The 20,110-nt window shown below is 39.7% G+C and overlaps 1 protein-coding gene across 1 annotated transcript in view; it reads right to left on the reverse strand.

Annotated features, from left to right (window-relative positions):
• Positions 1–19,835, reverse strand: part of ATM (ATM serine/threonine kinase) — a 79,326-nt gene extending 59,491 nt beyond the window's left edge. Inside the window, exons 1-12 of the mRNA XM_075490990.1 lie at positions 19,746–19,835; positions 19,548–19,660; positions 18,160–18,305; positions 17,584–17,748; positions 8,376–8,541; positions 7,846–8,084; positions 6,830–6,993; positions 6,284–6,453; positions 4,413–4,784; positions 2,582–2,776; positions 2,151–2,246; positions 917–1,142 (exon numbers count right to left, since the gene is read on the reverse strand). Coding sequence (XP_075347105.1) covers positions 917–1,142; positions 2,151–2,246; positions 2,582–2,776; positions 4,413–4,784; positions 6,284–6,453; positions 6,830–6,993; positions 7,846–8,084; positions 8,376–8,541; positions 17,584–17,748; positions 18,160–18,305; positions 19,548–19,660; positions 19,746–19,817 — 2,124 coding nt within the window. The 5' untranslated portion in view covers positions 19,818–19,835. The remainder of the gene's footprint in view (positions 1–916; positions 1,143–2,150; positions 2,247–2,581; positions 2,777–4,412; positions 4,785–6,283; positions 6,454–6,829; positions 6,994–7,845; positions 8,085–8,375; positions 8,542–17,583; positions 17,749–18,159; positions 18,306–19,547; positions 19,661–19,745) is intronic.
• Positions 19,836–20,110: the final 275 nt, after the last annotated feature.

Genomic DNA, 20,110 nt, shown 5'->3' on the forward strand with positions numbered 1-20,110 from the left:
TTAGTTGCCGGCTGGGGCTAAACCATGACACAGGGCTTAAAAACGTCCAAGGATGAAGACTGCACAACCTCTCGGGCAGGGCAACCTGTGCCACTGCCTGACTGTCTTCATGTAGATAAAATTCTCCTTGTATCCAGTGTGAAATTCTCTTGACTCTGCCTGCTGTCTCTCATCTTCCTGCAATACACCACTGTGAAGAGCCTGGCTCTGTCTTCTAGACAATCTTACAGGCACTGGCAGGCTCCCCCAGAGCCTGTTAGGTCCCCCCAAAGCCAACTCTACTCCAGGCTGAACAAGCCCAGTTTCACCTGTGTCTCCTCACAGGTCAAGTGCTGGAGCCCCCACCATCTCGGTGGCCTCCACTGAATGCACTAAATGTCTGTCTTGTACTGGGAGGCCCAAAACTGGATGCAGTATTTCAGATGCTGTCTAAAGGCACTGAGGGGGGATAAGCAGTTCCCTTCAGCATTGGCTGTGCTCTTAGGGCCAGTTATCTGCAGCTTTCTTTACAATTACTCCTTTACAAAGCTGCCTCTTTTTACAAAACCTATTTGAGACCTCTGTGTCTCAGGCTATCTTGGTTGAAAACTGGCAAGAGCTTGAAGTGTTACAGGGGCACAGAAGTTGAAACTAACATCACAAAAAGCAGGGTAACAGTAGTTTATGTGGCAACTTTACACACACTTCCACTTCTATACAGCTTCTACGTATTCCCACATACTTATGAGAACTATGGATATTTTGCAAATGATGTAAAGAAATACAGACTTCTCTATTTTGTATTATTGGATATAGTTTTTAAAATGCTTGTGTTTCATCTTTAGTGGCAAAAGAAATGAAAAACTATATACTTTGCCTTGAAAATATACTGTTTGGGAGCACAAATATAAGGATGTAACAGTAATTTCTAACTTACCTTAGGAGCATAGCTGCTTAAAAGCTTTTCTGACATTGCTAAAAGACAGTACTCCAGTGTTTCCCTAAGATTTTGGTCGATGGCAAGTCTTGAACCAGTCACATTTTTATCTGCAACATTTACTGCAAAGTTAGTGAAAATATCCATTTCATCAAATGTTGTTTGCAGATATAGCTCTTCAACATCAGCAAAATTGTTTTCTTCTTTCCCTTGCAAGTGTTGCACACTTGAAGAAGAGACATAATTTTCACTTTAGCAGACAGTATATAACTTACAAGTCTTTAAAACTATTATTTAAATGCAAGAGATAAACAAAAGCAAAATAAAATATTTTATCCTTTTGTGCTTCCAAACTCTGGTTGATCTTTAATTTCTGAGGTGACTTTCATTGTGGAATGGATACCACCATTTCAGCTCTGCTGAAGAAACTGCAAGGAAAAACAAAGCCTGCACACACATCATACATTCTACTGTAGCTCATGTAGCAGCATCTGTTTTGTGTTAAGATAGCTGACCTCAACCTACTTCACACAACTGGAGCAGAAATTCACAAAACCCCTGAAACTAGTATTTTTAACTTCTGGTAGGAAAGTCTTATATTCCATCAGAACAAGTTATACACATTTTAGTTTCATTCAGAGGAAACTGGATATAGTCCAAGATCAGTGAAAGACGCAACAGCCTTCATAGAGTGACTCTGACAGACTCAAGTAAGGTGTGGCTGGGGCCACAAATATAGGTGGAGTGGCATGAGGACATATGAACAGTAAGCATCTAACCAACCTTCTACTTAGCATCTATCTTCAAGAAAACTCTTAAGATATATGCTTCCTTTAGAATGGAAGGTAATGTTAAAAAGCGTGAATACATAATTTGTATAAAGTTACAAATTATTAAAAAAATATAATTGTAATGAGTTAAAAATACCTAACGTACTTATGGATAAAGAGCCAAATATTTAGCTGTATTGCTGAAGAGAGATGATACACATATTCCTTATAAGGCATTTTGTTCAGTACCCGAAGCTTTGACTCTGTCAGCAAAAGACTATTTTAATGTCTGCTTAAAGTATCTTAACAAACTGCAAAAGCACTATTATTTTTATGGGGTCTGAAAGATGTTGTACAGAAATATGCGAAAGAGCTTGAGGAATTATGCATTTCATTATCTCTGCTTGCTAAAATAACAAACGTAAGAAGCTTAAGTATCTATAATGATTGATTTAAAAACATACCATTTAGCATCATTTTGGAAAAAAGTCATGGCAGCTCTACAGTTCTTCATGGTAAGGCTCACAAGAATTTTTTGTAATGTAAGATGAGGAAAATCACTGTAAAAAAAGAAAATTGTTTTGTATTTTCTTGCAATCAGACAAGCTCTTGGGATTCCTGAAGCACACTCAAACATTAACCAGATTAACAGTGTATCTTCAAAGAAGCTTAAGTTTTCACTGAAGATTTCTAACACATAGTTCATGTATCCGCTATGCTATGGACAGATAACTAAACTATGTCCCCACAATGATATTCTACAGTAAGCTTAAAAACGCTATAAACTCTACGGAAGTATTAACATAATACAATTCTGCAGATCCACTCTTCCCTGCTCAATTTTCTGTATTAGACGGGTGATCTTACATATAAAATTATGCCACAAAGACTTTACCTGCAGAGCACAGGAGGCAACTCTGCACATTCTTCCATTTGTTCCTCCAAACCGCAGGACAGTACCCATTTCATTATTGCCTCCTTTAACACAGAATCCAGATTTCTTTCACAATTATTCTGTTCCGTTCCTACGTCCAAATTTTCTGGCACTGAATAGGCAGACATCACTAATGATAAACAACATACAGCAGAACTGTAACAAAAATGGAACACAGGGCACTTGTGAGAAACAACGTGGTATTTGTTGATCAGCACTCTAAAGCAAAGTCAGTATTTCTGCATGCTCAGGGACCATCAAGTACACAAGCAAGTTAATAAGCACGCATGCTGGAAAACTACTCTTCGCTGGGTAAAGAACTGGCTGGACGGCCGGGCCCAAAGAGTGGTGGTGAATGGAGTTTACTCCGGTTGGCGGCCGGTCACAAGCAGTGTTCCCCAGGGCTCTGTGTTGGGGCCAGTTCTGTTTAACATCTTTATCAATGATCTGGACGAAGGGATCGAGTGTACTCTCAGTAAGTTTGCAGACGACACCAAGTTGTGTGGGAGTGTTGATCTGCTGGAGGGTAGGAAGGCTCTGCAGAGGGACCTGGACAGGCTGGATCGATGGGCTGGGGTGAATTGTATGAGGTTTAACAAGGCCAAGTGCAAGGTCCTGCACTTGGGCCACAGCAACCCCATGCAACGCTACAGGCTTGGGGAAGAGTGGCTGGAAAGCTGCCAGGCAGAGAAGGACCTGGGGGTGATTGTTGATAGCCGGCTGAACATGAGCCGGCAGTGTGCCCAGGCGGCCAAGAAGGCCAATGGCATCCTGGCTTGTATCAAAAATAGCGTGGCCAGCAGGACTAGGGAAGTGATTGTGCCCCTGTACTCGGCATTGGTGAGGCTGCACCTCGAATCCTGTGTTCAGTTTTGGGCCCCCCACTACAAGAGGGATATTGAGGTACTGGAGCGTGTACAGAGGAGGGCAACGAAGCTGGTGAAGGGTCTGGAGCAGAAGTCTTACGAGGAGCGGCTGAGGGAGCTGGGACTGTTTAGCCTGGAGAAAAGGAGGCTGAGGGGAGACCTCATCGCTCTCTACAACTACCTGAAAGGAGGTTGTAGAGAGGTGGGGGTCGGTCTCTTCTCCCAGGTAACAAGTGATAGGACAAGAGGAAATGGCCTCAAGTTGTGCCAGGGGAGGTTTAGACTGGATATTAGGAAATTTTTCTTCACCGAGAGGGTTATCAAGCATTGGAAGAGACTGCCCAGGGAAGTGGTTGAGTCGCCATCCGTGGAGGTATTTAAAGGACGTTTGGATGAGGTGCTTAGAGACATGGTGTAGTGGTGGTTTTTGGCAGTGTTAGGTTTATGGTTGGACTCGATGATCTTAAAGGTCTTTTCCAACCTATGTGATTCTGTGATTCTGTGAAAACTCCTTTATTAGAATCTTTGCATTTTCAAAAGCCACATTTTGGCTATTACAGACATTTCCTGTCTATTTTAAAGACTGTTTCAGAATACTCATTTCAGAATCAAAATATATTTAGAAGAAAACATACTTTTTTACTTCAAAAAATCAACATCTCTTTCAGTAAAATTAAAAATTTTAGTCCATTTTACATTTTTAGTCAATTTTAAATTTGAAGATGCCTGCCTCTCCTCTTCTGCCTCTGCTTTCAGACTTATGTATTTATGCCCGTTTCAAATCCTTAAAACACAAACATGGGCAGTTAAATAGAAATACAGCCACAACAACGATAATATTATTTTGAATAATACAGTGGTTTTGGTTGCACAGTAAAGAGCAATGTGAATCAGACACAAAATATTATCCTTGCTTCCCATTTTACCTTGAAGGCTTGCATGCAGGTCCTGAAAATATCTTCCAGAGCTCTTTATCTGTTACAACAAGGTTTCCTTGAATCATAGCTCCAAGTAGCCCAAAGCTCTCCACTTCAATTTGCTGGAAACTTACGCTACGAATGGTAAGAGACCAAATCTTTGCCCAGGTTCTCTGGAGCTCCAACTTGTGGGTGCTTTTCAAATCAGTTTTCTGGTTTTGACACAAAGCTACCTCTGTAAGACACTTCAGCACGTATGGGGTCCTTTCTCCTCGGCGCTGTTGAGGCAGTAACTGGTGAAGTACATTGAGTAAGGGAGGTAGCTCACTGTTAGGAAGACTCATGGGATACTTTGATATTAATTGAGCTGTAATCTGTAACCTTGAAAACACAAAGTGAAGCAATTAACATCAAACACACATAAATTTGCATCTTCAAAAGTAAATGAAAAAATAAAGCATTCTCAGATTGTCATTTCACATTTATACTTCCCAGTATTGAGCTGATTTGTTTACTATCAAAGGTTAAAGATTCAGTATTCCTACTGTTTTTACTTGTAAAGTCTGCTCGTCTAGCCTCACTATGACTAATAATTTCTTACAAACTGACTTCACTGATTTCTAATTTCTTACAAGCTGACTTCACTGATTTCTGACCACAAGGGAAGAAAATTTCAGGAAAAAAAATTATTTTTCTCCTTCTTCTGGACTAGCCTGTTATACACTCTGACCCAGGGAGTGACCTCAAGAGTGAAATTAGATAAACAGGAAACATTACAACAACATCTCTGCAGATAAGAAAAATAAAATTTATCAAATGAACAAAATGTTAAACTGGGGATGGTAAGTTGGAAAGGTTTTGTTCATAGCAATGTTTGCAACTCTACTCAAATTAGCAAATTACAGTAATCACAGTATTTCTTGGAGAGTGCCACCTCCACACAGAATGGCATGTTAACTTCTCAACTGGATCCTAAATAGCCACTTTGCCTCAATACTGCGAGCAATAAACACACACACATACACACACACAAACCTGCCACCCCAGCTCAGGACCCAATTCACAAACAGCTACACTGTTCTGGTATCTTGTACAGCAGCTTTCAAGAAAAGTCAGAAAGGCAGAGAGGAAGAGTAACAGCAAAAAACATCCAGTGTAATCTATTTTAGCTAAAAAGTCAACATTTTTGGGCTTAGGACTGCAACTGGTAAGTTTTGGAAAAGTCTAGCTGTGGTCTTTTAACAACAACTTGACTCCCTGCTATGCTCTCTGCTACAGAGTCCTTCTCCTATGGCAGTCACTGCAAGAAGACGTGTAGCTATACCTCCAGTTCAGAAGTCCCTTGTGTCGAACAAAATACCCCTCAATCAAGGTCCAAACTAAGATGCCAGGCCTTGCACTTCAACAGTTTTCAGGCCAGGTATTATGGCAAACTGTGTGAACTAGTCCAAAATGGCCAAACTGTCAATAGCTGCTGTCCTATGACACAGCCAGCTTAAGACAGCAGTAAATCTCACACTGATTTCCTAATACTCATAAGCTGGGTCACACACACAACACTTACATAAAGACTGGTAATATCTAGCACAAAAGACAGGTAAAAAATCAGAGGCAGTAATATCTTATATACTACAACACAGTTTACCAGACCTCATTTGTTATTTCTTAGGAAACCAAAGATATAAAGTTTTTAAAGCAAGAGTACCAAGAACACTACGCACTATTTTTCAAATGCTGTGAGAATCTATGCTTAGTACTTAGATATATAATTACAGTATATGCAGACACCTAATTTGAAAGCATAACATATTCAGGAGAACATTTAAATGTAAAAAGATGTCTGTAGTGATATTTGTTTCATGTAAAGATGTTATTATTACCAAGGTATGACATCAAAATCCTTCTGGGATCTTTGCAGGTTGTCTCGAATTACCTCCCAGCCTAGTTCAATCCTCCTGCGCTTGCTTGGAACTGTTTCATCACTGGACTCTCTTTGTGAAACAGCATACGATTGGGTAATTTCCAGAACTTTGGTATCCTCTGTAAAAACCTTTTATAAAGAGAAATTAAGAAGTACACAAATTAAAAAAGTAGTATTTACAGGAAAACTCAAATGTCAAACTAAACTGGTCCATTTTTTACTGTGTATAAAGCCTCTTAAGACGCAATCAGAATTATTATTTATTATTCTTTACTTTAACAGAACCTCTGCTTATAGTCTAGTAAGCTACACTAGTGAAACCTAGTATAATTTAGGAGTCCATACATTTCTAAACTGCACAAAAATTAACAACTAAACACAACAGAATACAATCAATACTTCAGTGAATGATTTTGAGGAAAAGCTAAAGCCATATTACTTTAAAAAGCAAAACATACAACACAGTAAATATATAGTCAACTTTATATTCAAATAAAAAAGTTACCTGATGACAAATATCAGCCATTAACTCAATCAAATTTTCCTTTACAGCAATATTACGTGAGCCTGAAGAATACTTTCCTCTACTACCGATGAGATTTATTTCATTGACCAGCAGATCATATAGGTTATGTAAGATACTTTGCCATTTTGTTGAGTCATATGCACCTGTACATGCAAAACCAATTAACAGATAACACGTACCACCCACTCGATACAATATGTAAAGCTACCTAGACAACGCAAAATACAGCCAAAATCAGAGGAAAGCATACAAAGCTTTAACAAATGCAGGCTTGCAAAACAAGTCTTATAATGGAGAATGAATAAAGTAAAAAAGTGAAAAAAGTTAAGAGAGTATTTCATCAGCATATACAAGTAATTAGGGTAAGAACAAAGTTACTAATAAACAATTATTTATCTAACTGGAAATACTACAATTAAATGCAATGGATAAATTTGGAGTAATTATAAACTCTTTGCCATTTGTAGACAAAGTACAAAAAAAAAAAAACCCAAAACCTAACTTTTTAAAAAAAATGATGCTGTAACTGAAATAGGCCGTGACAGACAAACGCAATTACTGAGTGATGTTCTCTGACCAGTTTTATACAGTAAGTCAGACTTAGACCATAGTAGTAATTCCTGGGCTTAAATAAACCTGGTAAGATATATTATATATGAATATATATATGGCAATCTAAAGTCAATCTAGACCATTATTTCCCTTCCCCAAAGACTTTGTGTTTTGATTTAGTAATTAAAATCACCTTTTGATTAAAAAAAAAAAAAACACAACCTTTACAGGACTTAATACAATTAATATTCTCTTAGTGCATACAATTTGAAAAATTATTTTCACTTTCACTCAATATTAACCTATAGCATAAAACCACTGACAAGTAAACAACACTCCCATTAATGTTTCCAAGGCTCAGTATCAAAATTCAGAAAGTTGGCACAATAATTTGAACAATCACGTACAGTAACAGAAAAAAAACAGGGAGCTTTTTATTGTACCTTTTCCTTGAGTTTTTGCACCTTTTGGATGATGAATATGAACTTGGAGATGAAATAACTCAATTATTGATTCCTTCAGGGAATCCTTTGGTCTATACTGAGTCCATATATAAAGCACTGTAGGCAAAATTTCTTCCCCTACTTTACAAATCCGTATGCGACAGTTGACAGCAAACTTATTGCAGAAGATATTAATAGCTCCAACAATATGATCCAGTCCTGCAGTATTCTTCTCCTGCCTGCAACATAAACCAAACACTCAAACTTGCAGAAGAAATAACCTTATTTCTTTTTACAGGACTTGTTTAAATGTAAATACTAGCAAGTAACTATATTCAGAATATTATTTTCCTAACAAATGCATAAGTTATTAATATTTTAAAAGATTTATTAAATTGGTGTTCAAAGACAGAAAAAAATATGGCTAAAGAAGTATTACCTGCTATTACTCAAGTCTAATCCCAAATACTTAAAATAAGTTATTCTCTAAAAGTAGGTATTAGCATACAAAAGGAGCACTTGCAACATACCTTGCACACTGCATTGCTTTTGAAAAGAAGGTAAACATATCAGAACTCAACCCATCAGTTTGGAAGCAGTACCCCCTCATAAGTGTGTGAATTATCCTAGCCACCAAGACTCTATTAAAGTTCCCAGAAGGTCTGAGGTATAATTGGCCATACAGCATCAGCAACTCTGCAAATGTATTAAAAAAAAGTATATATGATATAGTGTGTATATATGTTGTAAATATACAAATATATATATAAAACCATATATATTACAAAGGATGACATAAAAAAAGGTTGAAGCAAAATATTGCATTAAATATACAGCTGAATTAAATATACAGCTGAATTCAGCTGCATGTCATTATTCACAAAAGTTAACTGGGAAAAAAAAATGTGGTCTTGTCTACACTGGAAGTAAAGTTCTATTCATTCTGAGCTGGGATACAATCTGCTTTGTGTTACACTGAGCAAAGTAGCTATAGCCACACGATCAACTTTCACAACTACTTCCACAACTACTTTTTCAACTTCAACTCTACATTGATTGCTCAGCACAGTGGGCTCCATTTGTTGCAGAATACACACTAAAAGTACTCAGAAACAATTTACAGCCACACGTACATTAACAAAGAATTTGGTGCAGCAGGAACAGGTAAACAGATCAGAACAGTTGGTACTGAGGCTGCCCATATTCCTATTACATGCAGCTCAGCTAGTGCACTCCAGGCTGCAGACCAACACATCCATGCTTCACGCCCACTTACAAGTTTTCTGAAGGAAAGGCCCCTTCCTCACATTTTTGCTTTCTTATCTCAGGGCCCATTTAGGAATCATCACACTGTCCTTTCATCAGCCTCATACAAATCATGGTAGCACATTATTGATCCACCCATCACCATCAGTTTAACAGACACATACAAAAGCCTTGCTGCTATTTCATTTACACTGCCTACAAGTGACATGATACTATCCCTCAGTCCACCAATGGACATTATCCACTGCAAAGAACCACAGCGGGAAGAAATACTGATTCAGTCCTATGACCTCGGCAGCTATTCTGGGACACCACTTTGAATGAATGGACATCCACCTCCCAGGCCTCCTTTTCTCTAAGGAAAAATATAGGTAGAATGATCTTTTGGGAATCCCAGCCACTATGACTACTTTGTTCACAGTCAACCAGACATGAGCTCAGAGCAGCTGTATCGTATAGTCCTTGGGATGCAGAATGACCAGTTACTGTACTTTTGCTCTGTAGAGTGACTATGACCTAGAAGAGCCTGACCACCCTCAACTCCACAGGTCAGTAGTTCATCAGTTTGGGGTAAGCTCTCCACAGTGAGTCAGGATCAAGGTCTCTGAGGCACTCTCTCAGAATCTGTTCTTTTGAATACTCTGCATGGGTGACTCTGCACGAAGGCATCACCCAGGGCCTCGAGCTCTGGATTCCTGTATTGTGGAAAAGCCAGCTTGGGACAACTATAAGTAAATTGCAATGCTACTGCTTCACTGTTGTGGAGGCCTTGGTAGATTTATAGACATCTTGGACTCCAGCAGGACTCATAATACCACCTTCACCAAGTCTTTCATAACTCTGGCCTCAGATTCAATAGAGATACCAGCACCTTCTTTCCAAGCAGATATAGGGTCATTTGCAGAACTCGGGTGACTCTCTGAAGCATGGGAATCAGAAACAGTTCATACCCCTATATTACTGGCTCACAAAGCTTTAACCTGGTGACAACAGTGCCCAAGCCTGGTTTAACTGTGTCCCTTCCGCATAAAGGGTGGAAGTGGAACGGGCATCAGTGACCTCCCTACACCCTACACAACTGCAAGTGCACTGCAGCCCAGGGTCACGACAGCGCCCAGCCAATGCTCCCTGTCCCTGCAGGGGATTCTTATAGTGGGACCTCCTCAGGTTGGGAAACCACTCCTGGTCACACCTGCAGAGCGCTTACTGGCTGAACTCTTTTCACATCTACTCTCCATGCTCTCTGCTGACCTCCCCTCAAAGAACACACGTGCAAGGAAAGCACATCGGTTTACACAAAGCCTAGAATCTGAATGAGAGCAAAACCTGCAGAACAAGCATCTGAACAAAAAGCATTCAAAAAATAAGAAAACTTGATCCCACAACAACAGTTGATCTCTTCTCACAGCTGAGCCTGCTTCAAGCAGGGGATTGGACTAGAAATCTCCTGAGATTCCTTCCAATGTGAATTATTCTCTAATTTCCTGAGAGACCCAATACAGCTGTAATATATACAGAGATGAACAGGGAAGAAGGGAAATATTGCACATGATTTTTTTAAAACCAGGGTCTGAACATAGGAAAAGTATAGCATCCAGCAATATGATCCTTCTCCTGAAGGCCAACACAGTCTACCAGAAGCACAAAATCTGGTTGACCTGGCTGAAGTAAAAGAGCAGGCACGACGCTTCTTTTCTCCATGGATAAAAAAGGCCCAAAAAGTCATAATGGTCTCTAAACCCTGCTGTCATGCCTTATCTTCCATGCTTCATTTAGACACCTGAATAGAGCCTTTGTGGACCAGGCCCCCACACAAGTTTTTGGAAGAGTTGAAAACCCCTTCCCTGCTTGACCGAGTTTCCTCTTTTTTCTCCAAGTCCAACTGTCTGCACACCAATCACTACTTAAAGAGCACGGTCTAGTGTATTTTCGTGCTGGAACTACTACTCCTGCCACCTCTCCAGCATTTCATGTTCCCAAGCCTCTGTCAAGCCTCATCTAAGTGAGCCAAGACCTGCTATCAGTTCTGCTTATAAAGCCTCATGATCCTCAAACACAGCTTTCATGCTGTTCCCCATCTCCTCCCCGCTTCAGCCCTGAGGTGTTGCAGCATCCTCTCTGGGATGCCTGCAACAACATGGGGACCAGATTGGGGGTGAAGAGGTAGGGGAAAGAAGCTGCTGTGGCATCCTCCTCTTCAGAAGAATATGCAGAAGAAAGAAAAGCAAGCCTGTTGGTCCTTGAATATATGTGACAATGCACAGTTCTGTTGTTTATTGCCATCCTTCCCACAGTTCTTAGGGTATCAAGGACAGTTTTCTGTAGGTGGCAGTAATACTGGGATAGATCCAGTTCTGCCTTAATTCCTACAGCAGACAGGTGAAATAAAGCTCTGAAAACCCTAAGATGTGGTAACTTCAGTACCTGGGGGTGGCACAGCAAACAGAGCATCTGGACATTTAGATTAAGGAAGATACAGTGTAATTTGTTAAGCAGCAAGAGTGGAAAGAGGCCTCCTTGACAGTATCAGTTCCTCCTTGTTTTGGTGGCTGGTGTTTACTGGAAGATGGATTGAGAATCTTCTGCTGCTTTGAGTGCCTGAGGGGGTATTGGATGAGGTCTCTGAGCACTAATGGACTATCTAATCCATTTTTGCTGTGAATGTACTCTGAACAAAGCAACTACCTTCCCAGATTAAGGAACAGTTTAGGCTTGCATCCTGTGGAGATCACACAACTGCACACATCAGTAATCAGCTACCTGGAATTTCTGCTAATAGAAAAGTTTACTTGTATGTCTATCTCATCCTGGATGATGACTTGGCATGCCATGATCTTAGCGTACCCTTAGAAACAACAGCATATCAGCAAGTGGAACGGAACATCCTTTCCATCCTCTCCCCATGCTGGTGACCCCCTAGTTACAAACTACCCAATGAGTAAGAGTGCTTTCCAACTCTACGTATTATATCCTTATGAACTGCCAGTGCTGTGAAATGAAAGTCACTGTTTAGCACCACACAGTCTCTCTGCACTGGAACATTCATGACCGGCAGAGGTTTAAGGAGCAAGGCTGCTCCCCCATAGTTGACACAGGACTGGTGACCATGCAGTCTTGTCAGTATGCATGTGGATGTGTGTGGTGAAGGGGGTGTCACACAACTGCCTCCTACCTCACTCGATAACAGACATGCTGAATAAATGGAAACCTTTCAACCTACTGTCATGGTTTAGGTCAGGACAGACTAAATGCACATATTAATTACTGCACAGTAATTTGCATATTTATTGCCTCTGAGAAACTACAAACAGAACACTACAAAGTTGCAGAAAAATGGTTTTCTCTCTTTCCCCTCTCCTTGCTGACAAGAGCAGTGGTTGTCAGTGGTCAGGAGCAGCAGGGTGCTAAGCATGTTGGTTCTGGCTATGCGAGCTTGGTCCCAGGCATCCCTAGAGGTCCTCCACAGTCTAAAAGTAGAACCGTGCTGACACACCACCCCGCCTTCGCCCCTTCAAGCTGAGGTAGCTGAGTTTTATGAGGTGGAGAGCATCTTCCAGATTGTTTTGTGTTTACCAGTCAGTGGAATGCTCTGAGCTGTTGTTCATTTATTGGTGTAGCAGGTCACTGGATCATTTAAGCAGGCTCAGCCATGAGAGCAGAGCAGCTGGTGTTGTCAGATCACTCATTGTTGTGTAAGTTTGGTTCTCCTATTTCTGTCAGTTACATCGTTTTTTCCCCTGCCACACCTGCCTAACTGTCCTTGATCTGACAAAAAGTTACATCCTTAACACCTGCACAGCAGCATACCAAGGTCAAACTGTGAGGGCTCTGACATTCACCTCATTACTCAAGTTATACCAGCACAGTAGGCCGTGACACTTTCCGCCCCTTGCTCTACACCTCCCTAACACTCACTTGTTTAATGGTACATAGTGGGAGGTTACTTGCATCATAAATTACATCCTTTGCGACAGTCTGCAGACTCAAGGCTTGGAGATAACAGAAGATAGGGTATATCTAGTCGATCCCATGTTCATCTGTCCATAATTTCATCCTTTTGTTTTTGAAGTGAAATCCGTTACCAGACTATTTCTGATGTACCATATCTCCACAAAATTTCTTTTTCAAGACCTACTAAAGTGCTTTTAGTAGTGGCATAAGCTACTGGGCAAGCCTCCAGCCAGCTCGCAGACATTTCATTAGAATAGCTAAGAACTTTGATTCCCGCTACTAGGTGGAATTTTTATTCTTCCTGCTAGGCCTGTACAAAGGTCCAACACAGTCTACTTACCACACATCTCCAACCGGGTAGTTTAAATGACAGCTTTCACATTTCAATACCTTTTGTGGTTTAGCTTTTTTCACTAATGAACAAATTTCAAATACCTTCATTACTTGTAGAATGACATCTTTAGACAAATCACTCCTCAGCCTCTTGCCCAGAGACAGGTGGAATCTCCTCTTAGATGTTTCATGAGTCCACCAAGTTACAAAAAGGTCCACTCTACATTCCCAGACCAGGACTTCGATGACTGCAGCAACTTTAGTTTGGTCTGATTGATAGTTGTTGATTTGTTCTTTGATGGCTCTTCCTTTTGTGACATAGCTAATAATGTGTCATACCCATACATTGAGTTTTTTTCAAATTCTGTGTGATCTTTTTCCACAAGGTAGCTATCCAAATAAGCCTCCCTCATCTCTGCCAATTCCTGTTTCCACTGTGTAAGCCAGTCCCAGAGGGCTCTGGCCACCATCCAAGAGTCAGGTAAAATCTGCACTGTTTCCTCTCTAATGCTGCATCAATGGCCAGTCTGCATCAATATGCACTTCTGCATATTGACTTAGCTGTCCTTCACTTTCATCAACTTCTATCACCTGTTGGTCAGGATTCCAAGTGACAGCTTTCCACCTTCGCCAATGCCCAACAATTAGGCAAGAACCGTTAGCGAACCAGGCATATTACTAATTTTTTGAAAGCCTGTCATATTCCAGGGCTTCTTCAGCATGTGGTAATACCTTGGGTGACCCCCCAAATGTCATGATGCTTGGATCAACCCATCAACTCCTCCAGGTATGCTGGAGGTGCATCCCTGTTTTCCCCTTATGAGTCCATTTATTCCAGGTCACACTTGTGTGGAAAGTCAAAGGCATTTCTCCTTTCAGCGAACAGTGAAGTACCAGCAAGTGAGGAGCCAGCAGCATTTCTGATTCCATTGCCACCACTTCAAACGCTGCCCAGATTCCTTCATAGATGGCCAATGCTGCTTCTTCTGGCAGGGTATAGTTGGTAGCCTATAGTTGGATCTTATTGTTGCTCAGGCGGTCACTCAAATGAGCCCATTTTCCCAGTGACTTGGTACAGTAGGTTCATGAGCGGCCTGTATCCAGGGATGTGAATTTGCCAAAATTTCACCATTCCAAGAAAAAATTGTGTTTCCTTTTTATTGATCAGTAGTGCCATTGCTGCAATGCTGTAAATCATGTCTGTAGGAACACAACAGCACCCATCTTGCCATTTGACACCAAGAAACTGCTTCTTGCACAGGTCTTTTCACCTTATCTCTTTTCAGAGCAAATCTTGCCCTTAGGAAAATTCTAATTATTTCTTTGCTTTTGTTATACACCTCATGGGCAGTGTCTCCCCATACTACAATGTCATCAATGTACTGTAAGTGTTCTGGGGCACTGCCCTCTTCCAAAACCTTTTGTACAAGTCCATGACAGATGGGCTATGCTTCCATCCTTGTGGCAGAAGGTTCTAGGCATATTGTACTCCTCTCCAGGTAAAGACAAACTGTGGTTTACACTCAGGGGCCAGGGAGATGGAAAAAAATGCATCAGCTGTGTCAATGGTCATATACTGGGTAGCGCTCTTTACTTTGGACTCCTACTGTAGTTCTAGTATACCTAGTACTGCAGTGTTCAAGGATGATGTTACCTCATTCAAATATCAATTACCTCTGATTAATCTCCAATCCCTGTTGGATTTTCACATGAGCCTGATGGGATTGTCAAACAGTAAATGGGTTTGAGCAACTACCCCTCAACTTCCCAGTCCTTTGATAAGACCATGTACAGGACTGAGGAAATCTCTGTTGGTCCAACACTGTCACCAGTGAACTGAGTTGCAACCAGCGCCAACTGAGGTGACGTCTGTTGCAGCCCTGACTCCTCCTCCTTCTGAGAGCGTCAGGCAGTTGAGCGAAGAGGTGTCCTCATTCATTACTACAGGGGCAATACCAACTGCCCACTGACGTCCTCACAAGTCCCTAAAATATCTATTCATTAAAAAGTCAATGCCCAAGATGCAAGAGGCATATGGTCCCAATATCAATTCACAGGGCTTCCAGTTTCTTTTAGTAAGACTGAGTTGAGCTTCTACTACCTACAGCTTCCATTAGCCTCACGTGACTCCTTTGATGATGCAGCCAGTATATACTAATATGACAGCTCCTCTTAAGAGTATGACTATCAACATTCAGAAGCTCAGAACTTCCAGCAGATAAGAGCACCTCATGAAGTCAGTATTTGCTTATCAAATCTAACTGCTTTGGGGCAACAGCTGAAATTCATGTTCCTACTTTCAACTCCTGCACCAGATCACTGATTTTATAAATAGAAAACAGACTTCTCCATTGTACTCCAAGAATTATAAACAAGCATTAAGGTGGAATCGCTAAAAAAGGTTATGATAACCTTTACAAAGCTCATATATCCATCCTTTAATAAAAGCAACTTCTTTCATTTAATGGATTTAAGTCTGACTTCCTCTAGATTATGGCCTTTGGTCCTGCCTCACTTCAGTAATTAAATTCCACTGTGCCCCTTATGATCTAACATCACAATTTCTTCTGTCATACTTCCAGCTTCAGTCCATAAACAAAGAGACTCAGCTCACTTTCACGTTCCTAAACTACCTAACTATGACAGAACAATTCCCATAGGCTTCCTCATGTAACCTGTATGTACCTTTCCCGTGACACCCAGTCTCAGTTTTCTTTCTCTGCCTTCTTCAGTATCTCTCTTCAACATCCCTGGCTTCTTGTCCCATTCCCTACCTGCCTACCCTCAGTTCTACCCAAGTACCCGGTTCTTCTTCAGATGCCTTTCCTGATTACTGTTCTGAACTCCAGCGTCCAGCTTCTTATCCGATTAGTCCCTGCCTTCACATTCTGCTCCAACCTGCAGGCTGACAGCCCTTTGTGTTATCCCCTGCTCACTGGCTCCTAGTCTTAGGCAGCTTCCCCATACACTTCCAGCTTCCCCTTCAATCTTCAACTTCCAGATCTATCTCCATGGTCATATGGTACCAACTTCTTTAACTTCTGAGATCCCATCCTCAGGCTTTCCAATCACATCTCCCATCCTGAACTGTTCCAGTTCAGTCACTTTGCTTTACCAGTCTTCTGCAAGTTTTTTGCCTCCCCTTTCACTCCCAGTATCACCAGACCTCTGTTCCGAGTTCTTTGCAGGTTTATTTCCATTCTGTAGTTAAGCAACTCTCTTCAAGCTTCAGAGCAGAGTATTTTCCCATAAAATGCTTTTCAGAAATCCAAGCTTAGACTTCAAAGCACTACACTACGCAAATAAAGATAGTATTTCTACGCTTTCTCCAGAATTGCACATGCAACATTCAGCGAACTAGACTGTAAAACTTCTAATACCTTTTTTTTTTTTCAAATTACAGTGCTATTACATCAACAAATGAAAACAGATGGGTTGAGAGCTTACTTCATGTCAGTTAGATGATTCAAAATACATAAACATTCTTTTCCATGCTAATAAGTTAACTGTCTTGGAGTCAAATCCAATCCTCTGAAAAGTGAAAAATTATGTTTGCATTTCCACTCCATTCAGGTTGCATGCTACACCATTACCCAGCTTTTTAATCTGTTTTTGTCTATTTAAATCTTAAGCTTTCTGTTTTTTCTTTATATGCAGTATGTGCATGTAACAACAACGAATCAGTGCTTTTCTAGGACCTTCATGAGCCAACAATACTCAGACAATAAAATTTAATAGTAATATTATTTTTTACTAGTGATATAGTAGTACTATTTACTACTATATGATACTAGTAAAATAGTATCAAAACTATACCAGCCAATACCTAATAACTTGTAAACAACTGCACACCAAACACCAGTTTTACTGAGGTTATTTCCAGTGCACACATTGCATGGATTTGTTACACGTGTTAAGCCCTGTGGAGATGATGCATACATAACCTGATTGTATATATGTAAGTACATATGTTTCAGTAAGCAATAGACAAGCAGTATGCAGAAAGAAAAAAATCAATTCCTAATCTTGCTGCTTTGTTTATTTCAACTGTAAGTCTTCAAGGCTGACACTATTTTACTCCATGGTTTGTATAGTACCTCACACAACAGGCCATCAAACAAATTAAAATGCACCTAAACATGCTTCTATAATAGGAAAAGACATTGTAAGTAGGCTTAAAAATGTTACCTGACCACTGCTGCTCGGATATCTCACACCAGTATTTCCTTACTGAGAGGATATCTTTTAGGAGTATACTACTACAGTCAGATCCATAAGCAGCACAACTTGTTGGATCTCGTATAATTTCTATTACATAAATCAGAAGTTCCTGACATTTCAGTCTGGGTCCTCCTACATGAAGAAATAACATGAGACTGTAATTAATCCAATGCATGCCAAATAAATCTGGAATTAATTTTTTGTAAATGTTTAGTTAAAAATAAAAAACCCTGCCCTACAGTTTCAGAAACAGTTCTGTTAGGAATCATCTTCTTAAACAAATTGTTTCTACAAAAGAAATTACTTATGAGAGGATACGTCAGTTATATACATGTTGAATAATAAGAAAAAGGCACTGTGAGCATCAACAAGGACAGAGAATGAGCACAAAGGACTGATTCACATGAAGATATCTGAATTGTAAGCACCTGGAAATGAGCAAGATGAACCCCACCCTGCTAACTTACTTCAGAGTAAAAATTCAAAGTTCAAAGCAAAGCACCAAAACAAAACAGTAATTCTCTATGAATATATGTTACTGACTTTTATTAGCACATCTGATGAAATATTTGACCAAACTTCCAACTTCTTGCATCTTCTTCTGTCTGGTAGTTTGGGTTGAAGCAGATGCATTTGGTTTTGTCAGTTGGAGGTTTTTCATTTCTTTCTGAAAATATTTCTGCAGGACACTTCAAAAATAAAAGATATTGATCAAGGATCTGCACATTTATGACTTAAGTAAAATATGTAAATGTTTTAGTCTACAATGTCAGTGCTTGTTCTTCTCAGAATTCTAACTATCAAAGACTAAAACCAACTGAAATAGATTACAGTCTAAGCATGATGGAAATAGTCTATAAAAGGAACTATTAGTTTTAAGGACAATCCAGAAGCAACTTGAATAGGAACCAAACTTCCCTTTAAACTTTGCATAATACTAAACATACAATTTATAATTAGGAAAAAAAGCAATACTATGTCTTTTTATTTACGCTGCATTATACAACAAAATAATAAGAAATACTCTTCCGTTTTTTTCTTGGGGAAAACCTTCAATTCCTATTTCTCCATCATTTAAAATTAACATAGAGATTACATTTTAGATCTAACAATAGATTAAATTTTTCACTGGCTTTGTCACTGGCAATTACTGGAGATTTTCTGGCCTACTATTTGTATTCCATTTAGAGTCTCTTATTTTTGTATTCCTCCTATGTATTTCTAATATATTATTGGCTATCTCAAAAGCAACATATATAATTTATCAAATACTTCTTATGATATTTTTGGTACAGCCATGAAACAAGAAATATCCCACTGCTGTCCAATCAAAAGACATAATGTAAAGCTGACCAGACACCAGCCTATAAAAACTAATACTGCAGATGCACTTTTAACATGAAATTTAACACTGGTCCCAGCTGCTCTAAGAACTTACCACGCTGACGCTCAGTCCAATCCTGTAGTACACCTAACGCAGATGATATCAAAGATGGGGCTCTACAAACCTCAGCACAGCCTCTTTAATTCACAAGCCAAATTCCTTCTATTGTGTCTTGAAGAACTCAGTAACACAAAAAACACTAATGAGCTATCTATAATCTACATATGAACTATACGTTGAAAATCAGATGCAGAGGATAATTTTCAATAAAAGAAAGTAACTATTATTTTTGCAAGGAAAAATGACCTCCCAATTAATGATCAGTTTCCTAGCAGTTAAGTTTTCTGTATGTGATAAGTGTTGCATTTTTGGCTATTTTAAATTTACTTCCTTTAGAGACTAACATAATTAATTTCTTCTTTACAAGCTGACAAGAAGCCTAAATCAATCTGCAGAAAGATAAGCACTAAAATAGGCCTGATAAACAAAAGAATGATGTTCCATGTAAGAAAATTGCAACGATTCACAAAGAAAAAAAAGAAACTACCTAAATACAGCATCCCAGTTGAGTTGCTTTGCTTGTTTAGAATCAGAATTCCGGTCCAGCTGGAGAACTGTTTCAGAATCACAGAGAAGTCGCTTGAAATTGTCAATTTCCTTCTGAAAATGTATTTCAAGAAAAAGAATTATTAATGATTCCCTTCATTGCTAATTGAGGCACACACACCAAAAGAAAACTTGTTACCCTTCGCTCCACAGCTTTCTCATTTTCAAGGCGACGACAACAAATGAGCAGATCATGCAATGCAAGACTCATGGTTCAGTTTAACAGAAGTCATATGTATCTGCAAACAGAAGAAAAGGATAAAACAGTAATTATTTTATTTAACACAGAGCCAAGTCAACCAGTCCAAAAATTGAGAATGCAATATATTGAAAATCCAGTATCAAACACAACCAGTGTTATTTCACCGAAAAGCTCATTCGTCTGTGCATCAGTCTTAATGGTCGCAAGACTGACACGAAGTCTCCCGTCAAGAATGTAATCTATTCCCACAAGCAACAGTCATAAAGAATAACAGCAAAGACACCCTTCACACGACTCTGATT

This window comes from Mycteria americana, chromosome 1, assembly GCF_035582795.1.
Source record: "Mycteria americana isolate JAX WOST 10 ecotype Jacksonville Zoo and Gardens chromosome 1, USCA_MyAme_1.0, whole genome shotgun sequence".
NCBI lineage: Eukaryota > Metazoa > Chordata > Aves > Ciconiiformes > Ciconiidae > Mycteria > Mycteria americana.